At 42.0% G+C, this 24,973-nt stretch overlaps 1 protein-coding gene across 1 annotated transcript in view; it reads right to left on the reverse strand.

Moving 5' to 3' along the window:
- Positions 1-22,029, reverse strand: part of SCGN (secretagogin, EF-hand calcium binding protein) — a 35,108-nt gene extending 13,079 nt beyond the window's left edge. Inside the window, exons 1-7 of the mRNA XM_055323145.1 lie at positions 21,892-22,029; positions 21,008-21,078; positions 16,366-16,458; positions 12,902-12,991; positions 9,755-9,811; positions 9,260-9,337; positions 245-300 (exon numbers count right to left, since the gene is read on the reverse strand). Of these exons, the coding sequence (XP_055179120.1) occupies positions 245-300; positions 9,260-9,337; positions 9,755-9,811; positions 12,902-12,991; positions 16,366-16,458; positions 21,008-21,078; positions 21,892-21,973 (527 nt within the window). The 5' untranslated portion in view covers positions 21,974-22,029. The remainder of the gene's footprint in view (positions 1-244; positions 301-9,259; positions 9,338-9,754; positions 9,812-12,901; positions 12,992-16,365; positions 16,459-21,007; positions 21,079-21,891) is intronic.
- Between the last annotated feature and the right edge of the window lie 2,944 nt (positions 22,030-24,973).

Consider the following 24,973-nt stretch of genomic DNA (forward strand, 5'->3'; position numbering starts at 1 on the left):
ACCTATAAAATGTTATGAAAACTCCGTATTGTGCACTGTGGGGGGTGGGGAGGGGGTTATTATCTTTACAAAGGAATCTGTCATCCCAGAAGATTCCAAACAACTGCTGTTTATTTGGCAAGCTGAGTCTGTTCTTCAGGGTTTCAGGCAAGTTTGACATCTGCTTTCAATGAGAAGAATGTACTGTTTGTGGAACCCCTAGGACAGTGTGTCTGAGTCATGCCACCATTCCCATGCTACTCACCTTGCCAAGTCATTAAGATCCAACCGGCCATCCTTATTTTTGTCAAAAATCTTCATCTGGAATGCAGAAGGGGAAATGATTGTAAGAAGTACTTACTTGTAACAGGAATCCACTTTGAAAATTACCGAAGTACTTTGCTGTTTTGCTCTTCTGATTCCATAGGTGTCTAAACTGGCTGAAGCTGTTTGATATCACAGAGTACTCCCTACAGAGCACAGAAGAAATATCATTTTTCCATTGAAGGCAAAAGTCCTTGAGAAGAATGTGATTTAGGGGAAAGCCTGCCTCTCTAGGCTTCAAGGATTGCAGGAAGGATGAGAAGGACAGGCAGAGACCGGAGAGTCACGTGGACAGATGTGTGACCTAACTCTGCTGGAAAGGGGATTCTGGAGGGAGGAGAGCACTAGCTGCAGAAGGACAACATTGAGTGGAGGGTTGCTGTGGCTTAGCCTCCCTGAGACACTCTGAGCATCCAAGGATTTGGAAGATGGGTTGAGAGTCAGTGGACTTTGCATAGAGCTGGCTGTGATGGGATGAGATGATGCAGGAATATAGGGTGGAGGTGGACCCCTGAGCTGCAGGCTGGAAAGAGGTTGTGTCATAGGGAGACACTTAGCATGTCTGACTCCATGTTGCCTCTGTTTCCCTTCTGCTGTGACCTATGGCTGACAAACCTCTGTGTAGCCCTGCACAAAGGCATGCTACAGCTTAGATTTGCAAAAACCACTCTTTCCCCAAAACCTACTTCACCCAAGGAGAGAAGGAAGTATATACAGAAATAACAACTCTATGTTTTAAGATTTACAGGGATGCCATGACCAGGTTCCTATACGCAAAGATCAAATAACCAAAGATAGAAAAGTTTCAGCACCTTCTTTGGACCCTTGTGGCCTCCTGGACATCTATAGATATCAGTTACCTCTTAACTCCAACATCCTACTCTTCTTCCTCTTCCTCACATAAAAGAAGCTCATATTTCATGCTGAGGGAAGATGCTCTTGGAGACAACAGTCTGCCATCTCCTTGGTTTGCTGACTTTCTGAATAAAGTTGCTTTCCTTTCCCCAGTATCTTGCCTCTCAATCTACTAGTCTGTCATGTGCCAAGAACATGTGGACTCTGCTGTAGATGTAGCAGAGAATTAGTGGCTTGCATCCAGCAAGAGGTAAAGGATGGCTGCTGGATTAGCCTAGACTTCCCAATGAACTAGCCAAAGCTAAGAGCATGGGTTATGAGTTCATCACAGACTTCAACTGTGAATACCAGCAAGGTAACAACTGAGTGGCAAGAGGCATCAGCCTAAGGGGGGTCAGAGCTTTGTGCCCAGAGACCTTAGCTCCACCACTTTCACCACTAGGGCCAAAAGCCACTTTTCTCTCCTTGATGCCATTTTTTTAAAAAAAGATTTTATTTATTTGAGAGAGAGAGAGCATGAGCAGGATGGGGGGGGTGGGAGGCACAGGGAAAGAAAGAAGCAGACTCCCCACTGAGCAAAGAACCCAATGCAGGACTTGATCCCAGAACCCTGGTATCATAACCTGAGCTGAAGGCAGACGCTTAACTGACTGAGCCACCCAGGCACCCATCCTCGATAACATTTTTGCAGAAGAGTCTGGGTTGGACAAAGATGATTAAGATATCTAAGAGGCCAAGCTCCTCCTTTTGTGGAAAGACTTAGCATTAATCAAAGAGACTATTTAAATTATTATCAGAGGAGGCTTTAAATAAGATTAAAAATTAAAATCAGGAAGCCAGATTAGTTTAGGCAAAGTGGAAGAAAGGCATTTCATGGCATATTTGAGTCTTAGTGTGAGTGAATTTTCACATTTCAGTGCAGCAGATTATCTCTAAACATATTTGTAGGAAGATATTGTTCAGAGGAAAAGATGGAATGAGAAAATCCGAGTTTATGTAGCAGATTTTGGTACTAAAAAATGTATCCATCCATCCTTCCTCACTTCCTAAATCCAGTTTCTTTGTAATATTTGAAATGGATTTAAAAGCCCATTTCCCCAAAACTTTAGATACAAAAATGTGTATTACAGATTATATTAAAATGCAAGTTATATTTTTATACATTTGGACATATTATACATCCAATCACGTCCCTTAAATGTAAATTCTATATCCAGTAAAAATCTGAGAGCAGTACACTTTGCTGGAAACAGTCATGAGTTATTTCTCATGACACCATCATTATAAAGGGTTCTATTTTTAATACAGAGCTAGATTATCTTGAGCTTTAAGCAAGTAGTAAAAGCTGTGGGCCCATCTGCATTGCTACATGAATTACTCAAAGGGGAAAATGCCCTTTGCTCAAAATTGGCTTGAGGAAGAACTGAACACCAAGGTGGTAAATCATGCTTCTACCCATAAGAAAATTGGCTAGATGTTTCACTTAAGTTCAGAGAAGTGATCTGGGTCAGAACTGTGAATTGAGAGTCAACCCCATTAGCTGGCAGAGCCAGTCATGAGGCTGGTTAGGGTCACTGGCAGAGTGATAGTGGGCACAGAGGGAAGAGCATGCTTCATGTCAGCCTGGATGAGAATGCTGAGTGCCTCCACCTATGGGAAGGAAGCAGCTGGGAAGCCAGGACCAGAGTAGAGGATGGGACAAGCTTAACCTCATATGTCTGTTTGCTATGGTCTCGGATTTTAATTTGCCGATTTACAATAGTTCAAGTTCCATGCTCTAATTAGGTACATGAACTTAAGAGCTCCTACATGCATTAGCTTACATTTTTAAAAGCTCAATATTATCTGATAATATTCTATTCAGACAGGTAATCTTTCCCCCTACCAGGTACTGGCAGCATCTCTCAATTAGATGTCATAATTGGATTTTGTAAATAGGCTGTTTCCTTCCTTGTCCAGAACATTAATTAGGAGTTAGAAGAAGGTGAGGTCTGCAGACCTTGACTTTTCTCTTATGATTGGATGCTCTGCTGTGACCTCATTCATTGTTAATGCTGCAGATCCCTTTGAATTGTGCCAATCCTTACTTATTTGGGTCCATTTTAATTCATTTAGCAGGTTTACATTTCTTTTTTTTTTTTAAGATTTTATTTATTTATTCATGAGAGACACACACACAGAGAGAGAGAGAGAGAGGCAGAGACACAAGCGGAGGGAGAAGCAGGCTCCATGCAGGGAGCCTGACATGGGACTCGATCCTGGGTCTCCAGGATCACACCCTGGGCCAAAGGCGTCGCTAAACTGCTGAGCCACCTGGGCTACCCTACATTTCTTAAGTAAAGCATTTGATGCTAAACCTCAGAACCAAATCTGTAATGTGGTGCTACTATGACTGTATCCATTGCTCAAAAAAATCCATTAAAGCAGCAGTAAGGTGATTTCACACTTGGTGTATAGTTAGACTAAAGTTTTAAAATATCTTTTGAGAATATTGAATTTGTCTGTTAGTTCACGCACAGGTCCCTAGGGTAATGTAAAGAGTCTTAAAGGGGATCCCTGGGTGGCACAGCAGTTTAGCGCCTGCCTTTGGCCCAGGGCGCGATCCTGGAGACCCGGGATCGAATCCCACGTCAGGCTCCCTGCATGGAGCCTGCTTTTCCCTCTGCCTGTGTCTCTGCCTCTCTCTCTCTCTCACTGTGTGCCTATCATAAATAAATAAAATTTAAAAAAAAATTAAAAAAAAGAAGAGTCTTAAAAAAATAAGCTATAGTTCAGTTCCCAAATATATTCATTGGAAAAATATAAGCTGCCTCTAAACTTAAGGAAGACAATTAAGATAGATTGGCTATAATCTCATTAAAGTCATCTGTCTTCTGATTAGACTAGATGAATATCCTCAACATTTGCCTATCACCTCAGGGCATAAAGAACCAGTGAGGGGCCATGTGGAGTTTGATCATGGGCCTGTCTTCATGGGACAGTTTGGAATGCAAATCAATGCTTACTCGCAGCATGCAGAAGCAAAGAGCCACGTTTGGGCAATGAAACAGACACAGAATAACAGGACAGTCTTGGTCCATGGGCGGTTCTCAACCCAGATAACTCAAAAGTTGGGTGAGACCACTCTAGTCTCCCTCAGCTACTTCACAGGATTAATTCTAAGCTTCCAGATCTGAGCTCAGAGCCATCCAACATTGCACGTTGTCAGATCTTCTTCAGCCCAGGGCATCCCACTAGAAGAGCTGCCACCCTGGGGTTTTTAAAGATTGAAACCTAAAGGCTAAAGAGAAGCGCCATGGGCAAGCAGGGTTGCTGGGCTGATGCATGACGTGCAGAATCCTTCCAGCCAAGGACTGGCTTTGTGAGCAACACCCATGTCCCCTTCAAACCCCTTCCTGTCCCTTATAATGAATGGGTTGTTTCAATGAAGTGACCCTGGGGACTCGATGCAGGCATAGTTCTCTCTCCTTCCCCAGCCCCTGCCCCAGCTTATCAGTGCTCTCTCTCCCCAGAGCACTTTTGTAGAACCCTTTCTGGTTCCCTGTTGTCTTCCATTAATTTGTTTCCTACTTTGTGTTTAAAAAGATGTCAGTTCTTAAGATGATTCATGAGGAGAAAAATTTTCCTAGCTAATAAATTCTGGTGTGGCTTGAGTGCTCCTGTATTATCTTTAAAAATATTAAGAGAATCCTAATCTCCCAACATGGCTTTGTCCTCACCTTGCTCTTCACTTCCTTCAAAGGAATTGTCACCTCTTCTTGTTCTCTCAACAGAGTTTTACTCTTCCTCTTTTGAAAGTTTTCTTTTTAATAACTTAGTATTTAAACTTTCAGACATGATATTATGGTGGAAAAGATAGGCTTTGGAGGTAGATTTGGGTATGCATTTCCACTCCATGCTTCTTATATTTGACCTGTTAAAGTCTATAATTCTCAGTTTTTTTCATTTGTAAAATAAGAACTAAAAAATAATTATCTTTATGAGGGTGCTGAGAGAACCAAATGAAATGTTTGAAAAGTGCTTTGCACAATTATTACAGGTAAAGTACTCAGTACTGGAATAGAAGCTCACTATGTTGCAGTGATAATAAGACACCACATGTGCTCAGTGGAGAAGGCATCTTAAAACAATGCAACTTGAACTCTGTCCATCTACTACCTACCTTCTCTTGTCCTTCCTTTGCTGAAGTTCTAGAATTGTGGCCTCCTTATAATCTGCCTTGTCTTTTAAAAGTTAGGAAAACTGGATCTCAAGATGAGATTGCTGTTTTTTAGGAACCGAAGGCAAAATTGAACTCAACTTGTTGGTCTTTGGTTTAGGGCAATGACGTGTACATTTGGAATGGATTGGAGTGACCAGAGCAAATTTTTTTTCCCTCCTTTACCAAATTTTCCCTAACTGGAAGAGTCCATACACTCAGGGACCATGTCTTCCTCAGTAAGTTCTCCCTAAATATTTGTTGAATGAATGAACTCCCATCTTTGGGTGAACTAGTTTGATAGATCATATTCTGACCTGGAAGAAAAAAAGCATGAAGAGAGTGAGGGTTTTGGAGGACATGCTTTGAGTCACCTTGAGATCTACTCTTCAGCTCAGAAAAAACATTTCACATTCAACTGAAAGAACGCAGTAATGTGAATTCTGAATCCACAGGGACTTGTGGCAGTCCTGTCCTTCTCAGATTGTCTTTTTATATTTGCTCTACTCTGCCTCCTCCCCCCACTCCTGGTACCTGGTTTCTTCCCCTACTACCTCTCTCTGGTAATCAGCAAGGGTCTCCAGCTGCCCTGTGTCTGCCCCTGGGCTCAGCACAGCTCATACCTAATAGGAGGAGGAGACCCAGACTGGATGGAGACCCAGACTGGATGACGGTCTACAGGATGGGGGAGACCCAGACTGGATGACTGGATGACTGTCTACAGGATGAAGGACCCCAGTGAGAGCCATAAAGGATCAAGCTCAGCACTTCCAAGCACTCCTTCTGGCTCTGTGCTGGAGGTGGACGTGTGTTAAGGAACACAGGTAAGGGAAGCAGGAGGGTCCCAAGTGCAAACTTTGCTTTTGTTGTCATGGTTTCCTATTTTAGCTGGCTGGTTAGGCAACCTGCAAATTCAATTTTGACTATTTGCATTAAATAGCCTACTGTGTGTCTGGCCCCATTGGAGGGCTGTGAAAGCAGAAATTAGATGCTTCCCTTGCCCTGGAAGAGTCATCAGTTAGTAAAGAACAAGACCCACAAACAAGTCATGTCTGTTGTCCTTGACTCTAGTCACTCATCAGGAATTCTAATGATGATTCCCCCTTCCCAATCTCAGATATGAGAACTCATATCTGCTAACCTACCTCACTCCATGCTGCCACCCTGTTTCACCTGGATGGCAACAGTGGCCTCTTAAACGGCCTTCCTGACTCCCTCCTTGACTCGTTTTCCAGCTCTTCTCAGCACAGCAGCCAAGTCATGGCATCTTCTGCTTCCAAACCTCTGGTGGCTCTCTATCTCCCTCAAGCTCAATCCAGAGTTCTCACAATGGCTAAGAAGCCCTATATGGTCTGACCTCTGTTAAGTCTCACTGACTCTGCCCCAGCCACATGGGTGTCTTCCTGTCCTTGAAGATTACAGGCACACTGCTACCCCAGGGGGTCTGTGCCTGCTGCACCTGTGGTTCTTCCTTGAGTCTCACCCTCTCGAAGGGTGAAAAATCACACCTCTCCAGTCCTTCATCCTTGCTACCTTGCTGGTATGGCTAGCCTTCAGCCTTGTTCTATGTGTTCATTTTTTCCATAACACTCATTACCCTCTGTCATGTAATATAATTTATTATTCATTTTGTTTATTGTTATTGTCAGTTTCCCCTTTGTCTGTTTTGCTGACTGCTGGATCTCCAGGACTAGATGAGTACCAGGGACAAAGCAGCTAGTTGGTGGATATTTGTGGGATGGGTCAAACGGATGACTGCGATAGGAAGATAGCAACATGCACAAGGTAGTCTGGGCACACAGAGGAGAGGCACCTGTGTCCACTACAGAAGAAGGTGACAGAAAATTTTCTAGCCCAAGATGATGTCTAACTGAATCTTGAAGGAAAAGCAAGAACCAGGAGAAGAAAAGTGGGGAGAAAGTAGTTGAGCCACATTTAGAAGCGGGAAAGAGGCAGTTTAGCATTATAGTTGGAGCCTGAGGAAAGCCCCTCTGAATCAAAGGCAAACAAAGGAATACTAGGAGCATGTTGGAGATTTGAAATGAGGGTATTTCATTGTTGGTGCATGTTTTTTAAGTTAATAAAACCAAGGTAACAACAGCCAATGCTGACACGGTGTTAAATCAATCACTGGAAAAGTGCTCAGCTGGAAACAGTCTGCTTGTCATTCTTTGGCCCAGGCAGTTACAGTGACATCACTCTCATCACAGTTCTTATTCTGCTGACAGATTTCACTGGGAATCAAGTAGGAAGAAACCTAGTGATCTCCCTGTGGCTGGGAAACTGCTTCCTGCTTCCCAACCACAGGGACTTCCCATTTCACTCTTCTGTGCCGAGTACATATTTACTCAAGATTTCAAACACCATGTTGCATGTTATTAAAACAGATCCAGAGTAAGAAGCCAAATTATATCCTTGATTGAGATCCTGGCCTGGGGTTTGATTCTGTTCTGGGCATGAGCTTCACTTTTGTCCAGACCATTTTACAAGTCCTCACGGTCAAGGGCACCTTCCTCCTTCTCAGGGTGGGTGTCCACAACTGGGGGCAGCATTTGGATAGAGTGCTGAGGGAGAGGCAAGAGGGGCCCAGGGCTGAAGACTGAGGCTCACCTTCCAGTTTAACTGGGGCTTTTGACCAGGTAATTCAACTTCTCCCAGTTACCTGATCTTTGAAGTGCGTTTAAGAATTCAACTTGGTGGTGACTCAGTCACTCACCCTTTTGAAGCCCCCAAGATCAGATATATAGCAGATATAGCATGGAATAGCATAAACAAAGCCAACCCTGCAGAGAAGTAATCAGAAATAATACCATGTTTGGAAACATCACCTAAAGGCCTCAATAGATAATCTAGTGGCACATATTTTATGGGAATATACCACCTCTTCTCAGTGGTATGTGTTCCTTACTGTGCACCAGAAAGCTCAGTAACATGAATCTAAGTAAGAACTCTTCATGTAATATAGACAACAGTCCTACAAGTAATTAAGCCTTCACTGGCAATTTCCTTGCTTCCTAATTGAGAAAACTATGGAATCTGATTGGAATGGAGCAAATGTGTGGGGATAGGAAGATGAAAGGCAGGGAAGCCAGGTTGTTGACAGGTTTGATGGGTACCAGGAAAGATGCATCATGTTACAAGCTGAAACAGAAGGTGAGACTGAAGTTGCCAGAGGCAACTTCTCCCACGCCACCATTTTCCAGGGACCTGTGACACCAAAATAATCTCAGGGTCATTCAGGACATGGATGCCATGAGGGGCAAGCAAAATAATGACAAGGACCACAGCAAGTGCCACAATAAAAGCTAATTCATATTATGTCCCAGACACCTACCAAGTGCTTCATATGCATCAGCTCTCTTTGCCCTCATGGTAATTAGGTCCTATTAATCTCCCATTTTATGAATGAAGTAAGTAAAATTGAGAGGCTTTGACAATCTCCCAAGGTCACAGCTAAGAAGTGGCAGAGGGAGGACACACATCTCTTGTCTATCTGACTCTCAATTGCTCTAAATCAACACACTAAATGAAAAGAACTGTCCACTGTGATAAAAATGGCTCCCATGTGCTTGGTCCTGATTGTTTAGGTTTCTGACTGTCCATGGTTTACCATTTTCCATGTGACTTCAAGTAGCATTGAGGTCATTGGCTTGCTGCCTGGTAACCTAATGTCACCTGGACTTCCCACGTCTCCCCAAGGACAGGTGAACAGCTTTTCCTCTCAAACACATGCAGTCTCATCCTCAGAGAGGAGCTAAAGCAACTCAATTTTAGCCATTGTTTTGAGAGTTGAGTTTCTCTTGGATTCATTTGATCTACAGATGCTCTGTGCCACTGTTTCTGGACCCTGGGGAGGCAGCAAGGTAGCTGCCCTCATGGAGATCACTTTGCTCAGTTACTTACCATGATGCCAGTATATTCTTCTAGCTTAGCCTCAGAAATGCCCTTTTTGTGGTGGAGGAAGAGGTCTCGAAGGAAATTCTGTGACATCAAGAGAAGAGCCACATCTTATATGGGAGCAAATAAACCACAAAGACCTCAAGAGGCCTTATCTAAGGATTGTGTTCATTTTTTAAAAGGAGAATATAAAATCCTTTTAGCAAGTAATAAATCCAAGAATGGAGGACTGTCACTATTTAAAGAGAGCTCATAGAACCCAGAGAATACCTCCAGGCATGGAAAAAGTGTCAAAAACTGTCAATTATGTGTCTCTCCTAGAGAAAGCAACATTACCTGTACTTTCTAAACATTTTAAATACAAATACATTTTTTTAAAGTAACAAATTCAAATCCATGTTTCTTGGGCCTACAGAAATTAAATTCATGATCCATGTACATCAGGTTCCCCAGTGATGAATAAGTCCCCTCCACCCAGTAAGAGTTTCCAGCAACACTTACAAGCAACTCAGCCGCTGATATAAAGCCACTGCTGTCAGAATCATATTTGCGCCAAATCTGAAATATATGAAAACCATGCATCCATTTATTAATCAATTAACCATGTAAACAAGCACAAACCTGAAGAGGTAATGTAGGACTGGCACTGAAGTCTCTCCTAGGTAATCTGCTGACTCTTGAGAATGCAGCCTGCAGCTTTATTCCAAGATTGTACACAAGGTAGACAGGAGACAAATCCTAGAGCCCATGCAAAGGTGGGAGGAGTCAAATTAAGGCACCTGCATAAAACTAAAGCCCCGAATAGCAATAACCTTAATGAAAGGGTGAACCCTTCTAAAATAAACTGCTGCCTAAGGAATCTTCCTTGTGTGGCCTTGGCTCTGGGTAAAGGGAATAAAACATCTTGGGTAATTCCTAGTGACAAGACAACCCTTCCATGGGTTTAGGAGCAGCATTCATATGGCTGAAGATACCGTTACTAACTGGAAGACAGAACAACTGAACATTTTTATTTTTATTTATTTTTAAAGATTTTATTTATTCATGAGAGAGAGAGAGAAAGGCAGAGGCACAGGCAGAGGGAGAAGCAGGCTCCATGCAGGGAGCCCAACGTGGGGACTCGATCCCGGCAGCGCTAAACTGCTGAGCCACCCAGGCTGCCCAACTGAACATTTTTATGCAGACACTAAACTGCTTTCTTTAATAAGTGTTTTTTGGATTATTGCATGTATAAGCCCTAATATTTTGGCAAGTTCTCAGACTCCTGTACAAAAGGAAAAAGTAAGGGCACCTGGGTTGCTTATTTGGTTATGCATTTGACTCTTGGCCTCAGCTCAGGTGTTGATCTCGGGATTGTAAGTTCAAGCCCGGCTTGGGGCTCCATGCTAGGTATAGAAACTACTTTTTTAAAAAGAAAAGAAAGAAAAAGTAGCACTAAGTTGTTTTCTTTAACTGACAGATTTTCTGTAGATTTAGAATGGGTTAGCTGAGTCACCAACTACAGGGACCTTAATTCTAGACCTGGGTCAGCCAGCCCTGCCTGAGCACCCTGCAGGGATAGTGAGGGTACTAATGGGCCATGAGAAGGTTGAGAAACCTTATGCCTTATAGTCCCTGAGTTCAGCCAGACTTATAAAATCGATTAGTTAAGTATAAATTATATTTGAACTTTTATGATGTGAGTATACCAAAATTAAGAATGAGAATTTCAAAACCATTTTCCATGTTTTTTTGTCTCCTGCTCTTCTCCAAAATGTTTCCATCTACATTATCTTATGATTTTGCTACAACTGAGCCAATTGGAAGCCCAAAGATTTTTATGTGAATAATGTGCATGTCTATCCTTAAAGAATGGAAGCAAAATACAAAGATTTCCAAGCAAACAAAACAGTTAGTCTTGCCATGTGTGTCATAGAAATATGATGGAAAGAGATATACCTGGGGTAGGTTTAGAAGAAACTGACAAAATAGAAGGGATGGGGCAAATGAAATAAAATTAAAAGAAAAACAAAAAGATAGGAAAGCTCCACAGTGCCCTTTCCTTTTTCCAATTCCTCCTAACTTGGAGGTTATATTTTCTATACACTAGGGCAATCTGTTTATTCTTTTCATTTAAAATTTTCTGAACAGGGATGCCTGGGTGGCTCAGTGGTTGAGCATCTGCCTCCAACTCAGGTCGTGATCCCAGAGTTCCAGCATTGAGTCCCATATAGGGTTCCCCCACAGGGAGATCTGCTTCTCCCGCTTCCTATGTCTCTGCCTCTTTCTGTGTGTCTCTCAGGAATAAATAAGTTTAAAAAGATTTTTCTGAGAATATTTTTAAGCACCATTAAAATGATTTTGAAATATTACTTAAAATATTTTATAAATAATTATGATTCTGCACACGATTAGAAAATATAAAAGTACAAAGAATATGAAAATCAACTGAAATCTTACTACTTGAAAGCAATAAGTATTTATCTGATGTGTATTTACCTGTGGTCTAATTTATGTAGGTGTTAGGGTGAACCATTTTTTAAACAATGTTAAGATCATAATGCACACACAACTTTGCTTCTTAACATTATAACACATTTCCTGTAAATATAAACATTTCTGATTATACCCTTAAGATAGATGCCTGGAGCAGTAGAATTATTAAGTCAGAGGGTAAAGATATTTTTAACTTTGGATGATGACATTTTAAAGGATCCTGATTACATTTTTGCAAAATTGATCACCAAAAAATTGTTGCAGTGTGCATGCCTACCAAGAGATCAACAGATCAATCTCTGTGCTTTCTTGCTGGCACCACATATTTTGTTGATCCTCTTAAAATCCTTACCACTTTGGCAAAAAATTAGTTGTTTTAAATTTACATTTCTTGGCCACTAGCATACTCTTTTTGTCTACTCAGATCTCTTCCATTAATGCGTATGCTTGCTCAATTTTATGACTTCCACTTGGCCGGAAGTAAATACGGTCATGCAAAAGGGTACTAAGCTATTGTCTCCTAAATGGGGACTTGGTAACTGTTTTAGGAGCAGGGCCCCAGATACAAGAACTTGTCTGGATGCTCTGACTTTCTTGGTCCTCTTTGGCCAACAGATAATAACACATAGAGGCTGAAAGAGATGCTGAGGAGCCACTGCTTCTGCCTTCAGCTTTTTCTCAAGCACAGTGATGGCAAACAGAAGGCCTCTGGCTGGTTCAGCACCCTAGTGAGTTACATTTTCATGGTATTACACATTCCAAACTAGATTTAGCTGCCAAGATATAAAAACAAGTAGTTTCACATAGAGTCTAGATGTCCAGACAGCAACTCGCTGAAGCTTCCCCGGGTTCTCTGCTTTGGATGGGGCATCTGCTCTCTGGGCTCCCCAGCTGACCCCCATCATATTCCTCCATGTTGGCCTGCCTACTTGTTGTCTAAGCCTCCTCTAGTCCAGGCTGAAACACTTTGTCAGCTCGGAAGCAGCCTAGGGCAGCACACAGAACAAAGTGGGGCTTGGAGCCCACGTTCTGGCCCATCACCAAGGGCTTCTTTGCTTGGTCTCCTCTGTGGGTTTGGGGACTGGGCAGGAGTGGTGGCCACCACAGTTGGTGGCTGCTGAGATCCTGGCCTCTTCTCAGCCCCCATTCTCCATAAATACACAAATACTTAACCTGCATGAACTCCACGCTGCTGTCCAAGGGGGTTTCCTGACGAAAGAACAGAAGGAAATTTTCATCCTCAGATAAGAACGTGTTGGCAAGCTAAAGAGACAGAGAGAAGTAGCAGTCAGTGACACTGGCCAGTGCTCCCTGGGTAGAAGACACAGTGGGACATATTATAGGCCAGGAAGGTTTGGATTCCTCAGGACCAAGAGCTCAGATTACAGTTCTGTGCCCTTGGCCATCATTTTTGATTCATTGATTCTTTCAAACAGCATTGCATCCATAGTAGGTATGAAATATAGTGGGTATCTGCCTTCCACAAGTTTACGATCTAAAAACCATAATCCTAATTTTAATAATAAATTTGCCAGTGCTTAATATGTTCCAGGCAGTATTTTTAGACTCTCCTGTATTAAAATAATTTAACTCTGTAATATAATAGAAAATTAAAATAGCAAATAATTCTTTAATGTGCCACGAATTGTTCTAAATTCTTATGTATGCTTCCTCACTTCATCTTAACCACAACCTATAGAGTGCACAACACAACATCATTATTATTTATTAGTTAAGGAAACTGGAACTTGCCTTAGTTATATGGCTAGTAAGTGGTAGCACCAGGACTACGGCCGTACTTTTAAGTTTTATGCTGTGCTGGTGAGATGCTATACGTATGTTCACTTCACTGCCACACAGACAGACAGGAGTGATTGCTGTCTGTGTCTTGAGTTTTGGCTATTTTCTTCTTTTTCATTATCAGTGTCTCTATGATGCTACAATAGTTGGTCCATGAGTGATCAATTCAATCATTCCACCTTCTATTTAAGCACCAGTTCTACTGATTTTACATCACTTCTCCCATGAGTAAAGGTGACATTTGCTTCTCCTGCATGATTATAATTCTCACCTCAGTACCATAGGCATATTGGGCTGGGCTCATCCTATCCTATGTACTGCAGTGTTACTGTCTTGAGTTGTCCCCCATAAACAGTGGCCATTCCTTCTGTCCCTGGGCACTCTCAGCATCTTGTGCACTGCCACAGTGAGTCCAGGCAGATGCTGTTGGTGGCATGTAGGCATGATGAACCCACACTCCTGTTCACTCCTCTAGTTGGATATGGGTCTGCTCAAGGACATAATCGTATGAATGATTGCAATCATATTTTGAATATCATATATCGAGTAGCTACTATGTGGCAGGCACTGGAAATGTGCTTTTCATTAATGATCTCATTAAATTCTCATACCATTCCTACTGGTAGATGTAAATACCCCTTTTTACTCATGGAGCAGGACAGTGCAGTGTGTGTCCACGATAGTCTTTAGAGTGGACCCAGACTCCTTCTCCATTGCTCATGTATTATTTGATCTGGCAAAATTTAATTGATCTCTCTGTGCTTCAGTTTTCTCACTTGTAAAATGAGGATAATAATATTTATATCCTGGTGCCTATGTGAAGGCTAAAAGTAAAATGAGGCACTACTTATGAACTGTTGAGCAAAATTCCTGGTACAAATGAAACCTTCAGTGAATGCTAACACCATGTTGATGAAGAGCCTGAACCAGAGGCTCAGGGAGAAGTAACTTGGCCAAGGTCTTATGTTCATGGCATGGACTTGGCGCTTCCCCTGCCCCTTCCTGCCCCGCCCCCAGTTGTACCCATCTGGGTTCTAAGGTCAGATGGAATTGGCAACTGCTCTTCCAAATGAAGTGGTTTTTCACATGGGGTAGCACAGGGCAAGAGACCAAATTAAGACATGATTCACTGGTCCTCAGCCTTTAGAACCCAGTCTGTCTTCAGCTTTGGACAGAGGAACTCCGGACAAATCAAATGCCCAAATAAGCCCCAAGCTTGGCTTTGGCTCTCAGTTGCAATTCCTGCCACATCTTAATTGTGCTAGAATATCTAAAATGCGTCCAGGTGGGCTGAGGATTTTTGTCTCAACGACCTGTGATTGGAGTGAGATAGTCAATGATATAACAGGAGGAGGTAGAGGAGACCCTGCTACTCCTAAAGCTCACAGACTCTAGAGGTTTAAGGGACCTGGGAATAATGTAACCCAATACCAACAGCTTGTGTACAAACACCACTTCCATTATGCTCACTTGTAGGACTGCATGGATGTCAAAGTTGTTGCCAGGTTTCCAAGTGCTTCAAGACAGTCTGTCTGTTGTCAGTAAGATAACACCATCATTTTCAGGCATTTACCATGTTTCACTTTATTCTTTACTAAGTCAACATATGTTTACTGGGCACCATTAACTGTTCCACTCTGTTCTGAGGGCTGGAGAATGCAGTAGTGAACATGCAGTCATGAATACTTTGGCATTTCTAGCTTGAGGCTTGCACTTACTTTTCCTTTAATGGAGATGCAGATAGCTTTACATCAATTCTACTATAGTTGTTGGTTACATATATAATTTTTGCTGTGGAGTGGAAATTTTGGAGACAACCGCACTCATACATATATATTTTTTGCCGTGGAGTGAAAATTTTGGAGACAACCACACTCATACATCTTAGTTTTTCTGAAAAGGCTGCTTGCTGGCGAACATGTCTACTTTTATAAGGAGACATTATCTTGCCCTCTTATCATAACTTTCTGAAGAAAGTAGTACTATTTTCATCAACAATACTGTCTATCCAAGTATGGCAGCATGGAGAGACTAGCTCTTCAAGTTTCAGGTAATATATCTAGTGGGTGATTTTGACTATAAAATAAATAGTTTTTAAAATGAGCTCATTTTTATGTAGAAGTGCATAACTAGATAGCATGAGCCCATGGAGTCCTATCTAAAAGTAGGGTTGCAGTTAAGCAAGAGCCTTTTACTGGCCATGCAGTGCATGTGAAATAGGGATGACATTCCATGTCTGTCCCCTCTTACAGTGTTGGGGATCCAATATCATAATATGTGTGGAAGTCCTTTCTAAACTAGAAACACTTTAGAGCTGAAAGGAAAAACGGTGACGGAGGTTACAGATAGAGGGCTTGTGGCACTGCATGCTCAATGGCCTTCCTTGCTCTTTTAGACTCTGTACATGTGGGGTGAGCTGAAGTGAGGATGGTTGCTGTCTGTTTTGTTTCAAATGATCTCCAGGGCTAGATCTCTCCAGCCTCTGCTGGGAGCTGATTCAGAAGTTTCAACTCATTTATTGTCATTCAGTTTTTCCTTTTACCCAGGTTGGATTTGAACAGCACACAGCAAAGAGACAAATATTGGATCAAGTAACTGCAAAGCCTCCAGTATATCAATTCCTCAGTTATAAAATAACTATAAATATTGCTTGACTTAAAGAAAATGATATGAGTTGCTAAGCAGATGGAAAAGGAGAGGTGATTACTAAATGCTGTGTAGGCCAGAAGCATGGCAGAGAGTTCTAACTTCCCAATCAGATTAAGATTTGCATGATCTTTGGAAAGAAATGACAGCCCAAATAGGTTTGGTCAGGAAAGGGACATCAGGAAAGATACCTCTTTCATCTGTACACGACCATCTCTAGAGACATCCTGGGGAGCCGTGAATTGCTGTTTCATCCTCTGGACATTTTCTTCCAAGGCTGCATCCTACAATAGGCCAGGCAGAACCACAATAAAACCAGCGGGATTCCAAAAATGTAGTCAGGATATCAAATATTCAGCCCATAGAGCCTTGATAATTATGTTAATCTAACCCAGAAAGCAGGTTACTTAGACATTTAAAGCAAGCCTACCATGTTGAACAAGGGAGAACAGTGGTGGAGATTTCTTGAGCAAACCACTACTGATCAGAATCCTGACCAGGTAAGATCCACAGCTAGTGAGTGCCTAAAACATGAATGAAGGAAGAGAAGCTGAAAGACTAGTCTAAGGGGCCTCAGACTGATGGAACCCAATACCATTAGCTTGTGTACAAACAACACCTCCATTAAGCTCATTTGCAAGACTCCAAGTTCTCTTCCCAAGAACTCAGAGATTTTGTGCTGTTTCTAAGTGAAAAGCCTGGCTCTTCTAGGCCGTCAGTTTGCCATCATTCATTCCCTTAATCTTCTCCTTGGACCCACTGAGGAAAAAATAACTAGAAGGGGAAAAAAGTAACAGAGTCGTTGTTGAATTACCAAACACGCCATGTCTCACTTCCATGTACAAGCTTTTCTACATACTAACGTGTTCTTCATCAGTGGATTGCAGGGTTAATACAAAGAAATATGACATAAATAATCAACAGTGGAGAATGAATTCTGATGAAAGAGTTATGAGGCAGAAGCACTCTTCCAACAGTGCCAGGTCCCAAGACTCCAGACCCCATCAGCCATGCTAAATTCAGTCTCCTTAATACTATCCCTAATATGATCCCACAGTATCCTTGCCAACCAAGCTTCCTTAGAAGACACTTGACTACATATAGAGAGATCAGTGTCTCTAGTCTTGGCACTTTGGGTGTGTATGTTTGGATTTGAGTGTATGGGTTGCTGTACTTGCACCATACAAAAAAAAAAAAAAACATGATGGAGATCACTCCACAAGGTGAGTCTTCACTTTAAATTTCTGGTTGAGGGGATCCCTGGGTGGCTCAGCGGTTTGGTGCCTGCCTTTGGCCCAGGGCGTGATCCTGGAGTCCTGGGATCAAGTCCCACATTGGGCTCCTTGCATAGAGCCTGCTTCTACCTCTGCCTGTGTCTCTGCCTCTCTTTCTCTCTCTCTGTCTATCATGAATGAATAAATAAATAAATCTTAAAAAAATAAATTTCTGGTTGGCTTTCTAGATTAAGAGATAGCAATCATTTCTGTGTCTCTGAAATATAGTATCTGTGGAATGAATAAATGGTGCATTATGGTGGGGTAGGCTTTCCCAAAGGAAGATAGCTACTAACATAGACTATGTTGGTGGAAAATTAAATTTCAAAATAAATGTAAAGCCAAAGAATCTATAACCAGCTTCTATGTGCTGCCTTTAGTTGAAGCCACAGAATCTTGACTTTTGTCCTCTAACCCCAAAGGCCATGACTCTCTCTTGGACCTAAAGCAACAGAGCCTAGGAAATGCCTCAGTTGTAATTTCCCATCAGCACTACCTTGCCCACCTTCTCTGAGACTCTAGGCCCATCATCTCTGAAGCATTGAAGGAGGCCCAAGATGTGCTACAATCTGTACAGGAAGGATGTACACAGCATGAGAAGGTGATGCTTTGCTATGCATTGACTATATCCAGACCTAGTTCAGAGGCCAGTTCTGAGTACTTGAAAGAAAAGGCAAGGGGCTGAGGGAAGGGGTGAATAACAGGAACAGCAGGAAGATCACCCAATGGTTCCATTAAGTCTGTCCCCTCAGAGGACTCAAGAAGCAGGGAATCACACACAGGTTGGTTCTCTCCAAGGTTGACTAGCAGCACCTCACTGTTGGCAATCTTAAAATTCTTCCAAGGTCTCGGTGACCTGCTAATCAGGGAGGAAAGTAGAGCTATTCAGGCCTCTGAAGAACTGCTTGCCAATCCTAAACACCAGGCCCTATCATGGAGGCCTCCCGGCACTGCTTCTGTACTCACTGGGTTATCACTAATTAAAAGATGTCACAAATGGTGACTGTCACTCAGTTTGAAGGACTTCCATTTGGGAAGTCCCGCCCCCTTATTAAGGACATGCCTACTCCTTTCTTGCCAGGGGAAAAAAAAAAACAGAATTAGGAATAGTTTCCTTAATCATGGTTGTCTGGGTAACATGGAGGGCCCAGCACAGGTTCCTATAACCACACTCCCCAGGATAATGTCTCAGCATTTTGAAACAGAATAATGGCAGATGGTGACATTTTTGGACAATGGCTTATACAACTTATCTGGCCTTGAAAGCTCTCTCCCCAACTAAGCACTGAGAAGAAAATTTATAGACGCCCCCTCCCCTACCTCTTACAGGCAGTCACTGTTCCTGGAGGGATAGAGGGTGAAAGATTGCAAATTGGCTTAGGGTGATTTAAAAATGCAAGGTCCTAGGCAGACACCAAATGTATTGAAATTCCTAGGGAATGGGACACACAGGTGCACAGGACACTGGTGACTCACTTGTCTCCTTTCCTCAAGGTGACTCAATTGTCTACGCCTGCCCCTATGTGAGAGGCTAAGTCCCCAGGCTGGCTCTGAGGGAGAGAAGATAAGAGCTGCACAGCTACAAGAGAGGTACCTCTCTGCTCCATCACTAATGACTCTAAAATTAGCCAAATCCCCAGAAGAAGATGGCTCATTGTGTCCTTGACTCAGAGCAGACCGTTGCACTTTAGTAGCCTCACCCCCACCTCACAATGGAAAATAAGACCTTCCTAGCTTCAGCAGTGACGGCAATTTTTCTCCTTTCCTATAAACCACTAAAGCAAGGAGCTTCTGAAAAAGTGTGAAGTTCTAAGTCTCTGGGAGTTTGGATTTTTTGACCATCCAGTTTATTCCAAGACTTTGAATGTTTCTGCCTTCATCTATTTGTTTTCTCCAATACTCCTGCCATGCTTGACAAAACAACATCTGACTCATGGGTTCTGGAATGCCATGAGCCCTTGTGCTTATAGCAGTAAGTAGGAGCAAGGCAGAGACAGAGAGAAACTGAGAGACAGAGATAGAGGAAGTTAAGGGAAATAAGGAGAAGAGAAAAGAGAAACTGATAAAAGACAAGAAATGAGGGGGAAAAAGATGAGACAGATATGAAAAAAGAAAAAAGGAAAAGAAAAGACAGGGATAAGAGAGCTTTGACAGATGGGCTGCACATAGAAGGAGAAACAAGGAAATGGGAGAGACAAACATGGAAAGATATATAAGACAGAGAGATGAGAGACAGAGAGGTCAGAAAGTCAAGAGCTGATGGAAGATAGGGGCCAAGAATCAGAATGAGAAAAAGAAATAGAAAAATGAGACAGACATCAAAAGAATAGAAGACGCAGAGAGAGAGAAAGAGGGAGAGATCTATATATACACAGAGAGACAAAGAGAGATGGGGGTCTCTCCAGCTGTTAGAGGCAGATGGCAGACTCTTCTGTTCTGAGCTGACTAACCGCCCCCACCACCACCAACCCTGAAACACCCTCCCAAAGTGTGCCTTGGTGTATAGAGAGCCTTGTTCCCTTGTTGGGCTCCTACATGAAAGTGCAATGCACTTTGTTCTTCTGTGTAAATGGCTGTATCTAAGGATAAGTGATCTCCAGGATTCATTTTATTTTTGTGTTTTATTATTATTATTTTTAAAGATTTTATTTATCTATTCATGAGAGACATAGAGAGAGAGAGAGACAGAGACACAGGCAGAGGGAGAAGCAGGCTCCATGCAAGGAGCCCGACGTGGGACTCGATCCTGGGTCTCCAGGATCACATCCTGGGCTGAAGGCAGTGCTAAACTGCTGAACCACCTGGGTTGCCCTCCATGATTCATTTTAAATGCTACTTACTGCCTCCAGAGCTATTTCTCTTACCATGCATCCCATGATGGAGACTTTACTAGGCTCTCCCATCCCTAGCCTGGTGTGTCTTTGTATGAGTTTTTTCTCTGCTTTGGGATCTTCAAAAATTAGTCTCCATCTCTCAAGGCCAGATTTACCACCAGGGAGGGACATGGATAGGATAGATTGGTTTACATTTATTATACCTGGACTCAGGGTATATCGACTATTTTCTGGTTTATCATTTCCTAAGAAATCTATAACCTCTTCTAATAAGATGAATAATAGAAAATGATTTTTAAATGGTCTGTTTGTAGTCTGCTATCAAAGGAGTATCAAATGCACTAAATGCTCAGAGCCTCAGAGCACTTAACATCTTTTCCACTTTTCTGAACAAAATGATCTTGCCTTATCTTCATGTCTAAATCCATTAGCAGAGGCATAACCAAGGAGACATTCTAAACAGAGCTGTTTGAACTTATAGGTAGGATCTCTTGAGTGGATGACAGATGTTACACTAAAAGTCAGTGACCAGCAAGTCTAATACTACCTTTTATAGAACCTGCCTCAATTCCTCCATGTTGCTAGGAGATGGAGAAAAATTACACACAGGCAAGGAAGAAAAGAGGTCAGATGGGATTAATAGGTACAAATCAACACAAAACCTAGATGCTTCTTGTATTTTGCTAAAGGCAGATAAATTAATGCTTAGTAGCACAAATACTTACATCAGTGCCCAATGTCGTCAACATGTGGTGAAAGAAAGCATCAAGTTCCTTCTCTTCTATGTAACCTTTTTCTAAATGCAACAAGAGATGCATAAGTGATAGTCACTTACATAGAATACCATGTGACATTAACTGTTTATCTAAATTGTTTTGAATCTCATAATCTATAAAATCTCCATGAATACTATTCTTTACTATTCCAATAACTAAGTGCTAGCATTTAACTCTCAGAGACATGGATTTGAATAGTAAACACATATTCAAGAGTAAATGCTCTACGCTGGGTTTATATTGAATATTTGGAAAAGAAAAGCTATTACATACATAGATTTTAATCCACAGACAGACATGAATCTTAGAAGAGAATCCAACCCAAGCCTTTGGAAGCTTGGAAAAATTTAACAAATGTAATTCTTGAATCATAGTTTGCAGAGTCAAAACACGGTTGTTGAATTATTACTAAAGATAAAGCACACCTTAAGTACCATTTTCTTTTCAAGTAGTATTTTGGGTGTGGGTGTGGGTTCTCTTTGAGGAGCACACTTAGGGAGAGCTGACTTCAGATAGCTGCCTGTAGGTCACAAGCCTCAAATACATGTGATGATCTGTGTCACATATGGCATATCGTTTTACACACACACACACACACACACACACACACACACACACACACATTGCGAGGTGGACCAAGTCTCCCCCCCACCTTGAATTTACACAGACATCTAGAGCTGTAACTCCAGGATACCCGCACTGCATTGACGACGCTGGAAGACAACTTGCCCTGCGAGGAAGGACGGACGGGAAGGGGAAACTCCAGGTCCTTTCAGAGGGGCTGGGCTGGAGCCACGTCTACACCTGAATGTGCCGGTGGCTTGTTCACTTACCATCCGCGTCAAAGCGCTGCCAGACCCGCCAGAAGCCGGCGGCGTCCAAGCACCCCTGAGGCTGGTCGCGGGCGCTGTCCATGGTGCTAATCGAGGACGCGTAGGCACCCGCCAGCGAGGAACGCCTGCGGACTTGGATAGCGGCTCCTTCCTGACTCCCTCGCCCGCTTCTTTGCTCTCTGGTTTGCTTTGAACACCTGTCTGCGGGGGCGGGGGCGGGGGCGGGAGCGGCTGGCGAGGCGGCGGGGGGTGGCGCCTTGGCATCGCTACAGTCCCTAAGCCCCGACCGCAGAGCCCGCCCCGCCCCTGCAGGCGCGCAGGTTCCCGCCCCGCTCCGCCGGGGCACCCCACGGGGCTCTCATCTGCCTCTACGCTGTGGGAGTCTGGGGAGCAAGGGGGTTCCTGGGGCCTCCATGGCTAACTGCCTTTGCCCTTTAACCTGTTTGCCAAACTCAGAGAAAACAATACTCCTTACATTTGACTGAACACCCAAACTTGTGCCCCAAGAGGTTTTCTAGAGAAAGCTCTTGAAATTAAACAAAATTAAAGTGTCGGGAGAGTTGTCCATGTTAGGGCCCTTTGGATCTGATGACTTAGAAATATAGTGTGTGGGGAGGGTGGAGGTAGGTGGAGAAGGATGATACTGGTAGTGATACGAGATTACCAGTAAGCAAGGAGACCTTCTACAGCAATTATTGATCCCTGAATATTTAGGGCATGCATATTGTTAATGCTATAATGCACCATAAGGACTTGCAACTAAATAGGGATTCTGCAAGGAGCTATGGTTTAAAGCAGGGTATGGGAATGTTGAGGGAAATCTAAACCATGCCATGCTTTGTCAGCTTGGGGAAACTACTTAGGATTCTTAACTCTCTACCCCACTCTCTGTCTCTTAAAAAACGTTAAAGTTTCTTGATAACTTTTTCAAGTTTTTTTTTAACGCACATATATATAAGCCATCTAAGCTACAGTAGTAAAAAGAACATGACACTCCTGGTCAGACAGTCCTGAGTTAGGCTCCCAGCTCCATTACTTGCTAGCTTTGTAACGTAGGCCATTAGTTTTCATCTGAGACTCTGTTTTCTCATCTATAAAATGAAGATTATAATTCTTCATTGGAGGATTACTGTGAGGATCAGAGTCACTCAAGGAGTGCATGATATAACTGCGGTGGTCTTATAGAGGAGAAGAGGTGACGGCATGATTTTTAAAAATGATTTAGAGAAAAAAGGAACATGAGAAACTGTCACAGCCAAGAGTAGTCTAAGAAGACACCATAATTAACTATAATATTATACCTTGGTTAGGGTCCTGGAACAGAAAAAGGACGTTATGCAAAACTAAGAAAATTTGAACAAATACAGATTTTGGTTAATAATAATTTAAAAAAATGATTTAGAAGCAAACAGCTCTGGGTTTAGGGTCCAGCTTTGCCTCTTACTAGCTATGATGTTGGCCAAGTTACTCAGAGGAAACCTCATTTTCTTTGCCTGTATAATGGAGATAGTTGTAAAAATTCTTTGTCATAAAGGTAAAATGAAAAATACATATAAACTTCTTAGCACAGTAAACACTCAAAGTAGATTAGCTACTAGAATGATAAATCTCCATACTACACATTTAGACGACGGTGAAATAAACTTCAGGATTTTTGAGTAATCATCACTTCTGGAGAAGGTGTTGGGTACAAATATTGGAGAATATAGCAGGATGAGAGGATAAGGGGCTCAGTGTCCATAATTATATGTGGCCCTGGGTAATTATGGATACAATGTCACATATCAGTGTGAAAGAGTAATCTGTATGAACTCACCAAGTTGGTGATGGATCTTGTTTACTGACAAATAATGGAAAAAGGGAAAAGGGCAAACGTCCAAAGTAATAATCAATGTCTAATATAGAGGGGTGTTTAAAATAACCAATGGGAAGTCTCTATGATGGGCTTTGCTGTGGACACAGCAAAATCTTAAGTTTGAAGCCTAATCTCCCCCCCTCTTTCACACACATATTGCTGAGAACATAAGAGCAATTTACCAAAAAAGCAAGTAAGAAAAGTGTGCATATAGTATGACCCAATTCTGTAAAATAAAACACATTTTTCCACACATGGGGAAAAAAGGAAAGATATACACTAATGATATAAATTATGTTATCTCTAGAATGGGGAAGAAGGAGACTCATGGGTGGTTTTAACTGGCTTTGATTTTGCTATTTGTAATTCTACTTTAGAACTTTCTATGGTAAGCATATAATGCAAAGTATTATAACTTTTTAAAGATTTTTTAAAAAATCTTTACTTTTTTTAAATCTAAGGGAAGGAGAAAAGAAGTATAGCTACAAGAACTGCTGTTCTTCTTGGAACTGGTGAACAAATGGAATTCAATGGAAACAATTTCCAGGAGCCAGGCATGTGGAGCTCAGTGGGGAATTGTAATTTCCAGATGATAATTTTTTATTTTCTTCCATCGTAACACTAGGTAAATCATGTTCAGGTCCCTTGCATTCTCTCAGAGATTTACTTAGGGGGAAAACCATCCCAACCCTTGACAAAGAAGAGAGACATTGAGAAAGGTATTTTATTATTATTATTATTATTATTATTATTATTATTATTATTTTAGTTCTTTGAAAAAATTAGTAATATTTGTAAACCTCTAATAAGACTGCATAAAAAGAAGATTTGAACCACCAATATCTGGTATGAAATAGGAGATAACATTACAGATCCTGCAGCCATTAACAAGATAATAAGAGAATACTATGAACAACTTTATAGTCATAACTTTAATAAGGAAAATCTGTTGTATTTACTCATATTTCTACTGTTTTAATTGTACTTTCTTCTTTTTATTTATTTATTTTTTTATTGGAGTTCAATTTGCCAACAATTAGAGTAACACCCAGTGTTCATCCCGCCAAGTGCCCCCCTCAGTGCCCATCACCCAGTCACCCCAACCCCCCACCCACCTCCCCTTCCACTACCCCTTGTTCATTTCCCAGAGTTAGGTGTCTCTCATGTTTTGTCACCCTCACTGATATTTTCACTCATTTTCTCTCCTTTCCCTTTATTCCCTTTCAC

The sequence above is a fragment of the Nyctereutes procyonoides genome, unplaced genomic scaffold (genome assembly GCF_905146905.1).
Source record: "Nyctereutes procyonoides isolate TBG_1078 unplaced genomic scaffold, NYPRO_anot_genome, whole genome shotgun sequence".
NCBI lineage: Eukaryota > Metazoa > Chordata > Mammalia > Carnivora > Canidae > Nyctereutes > Nyctereutes procyonoides.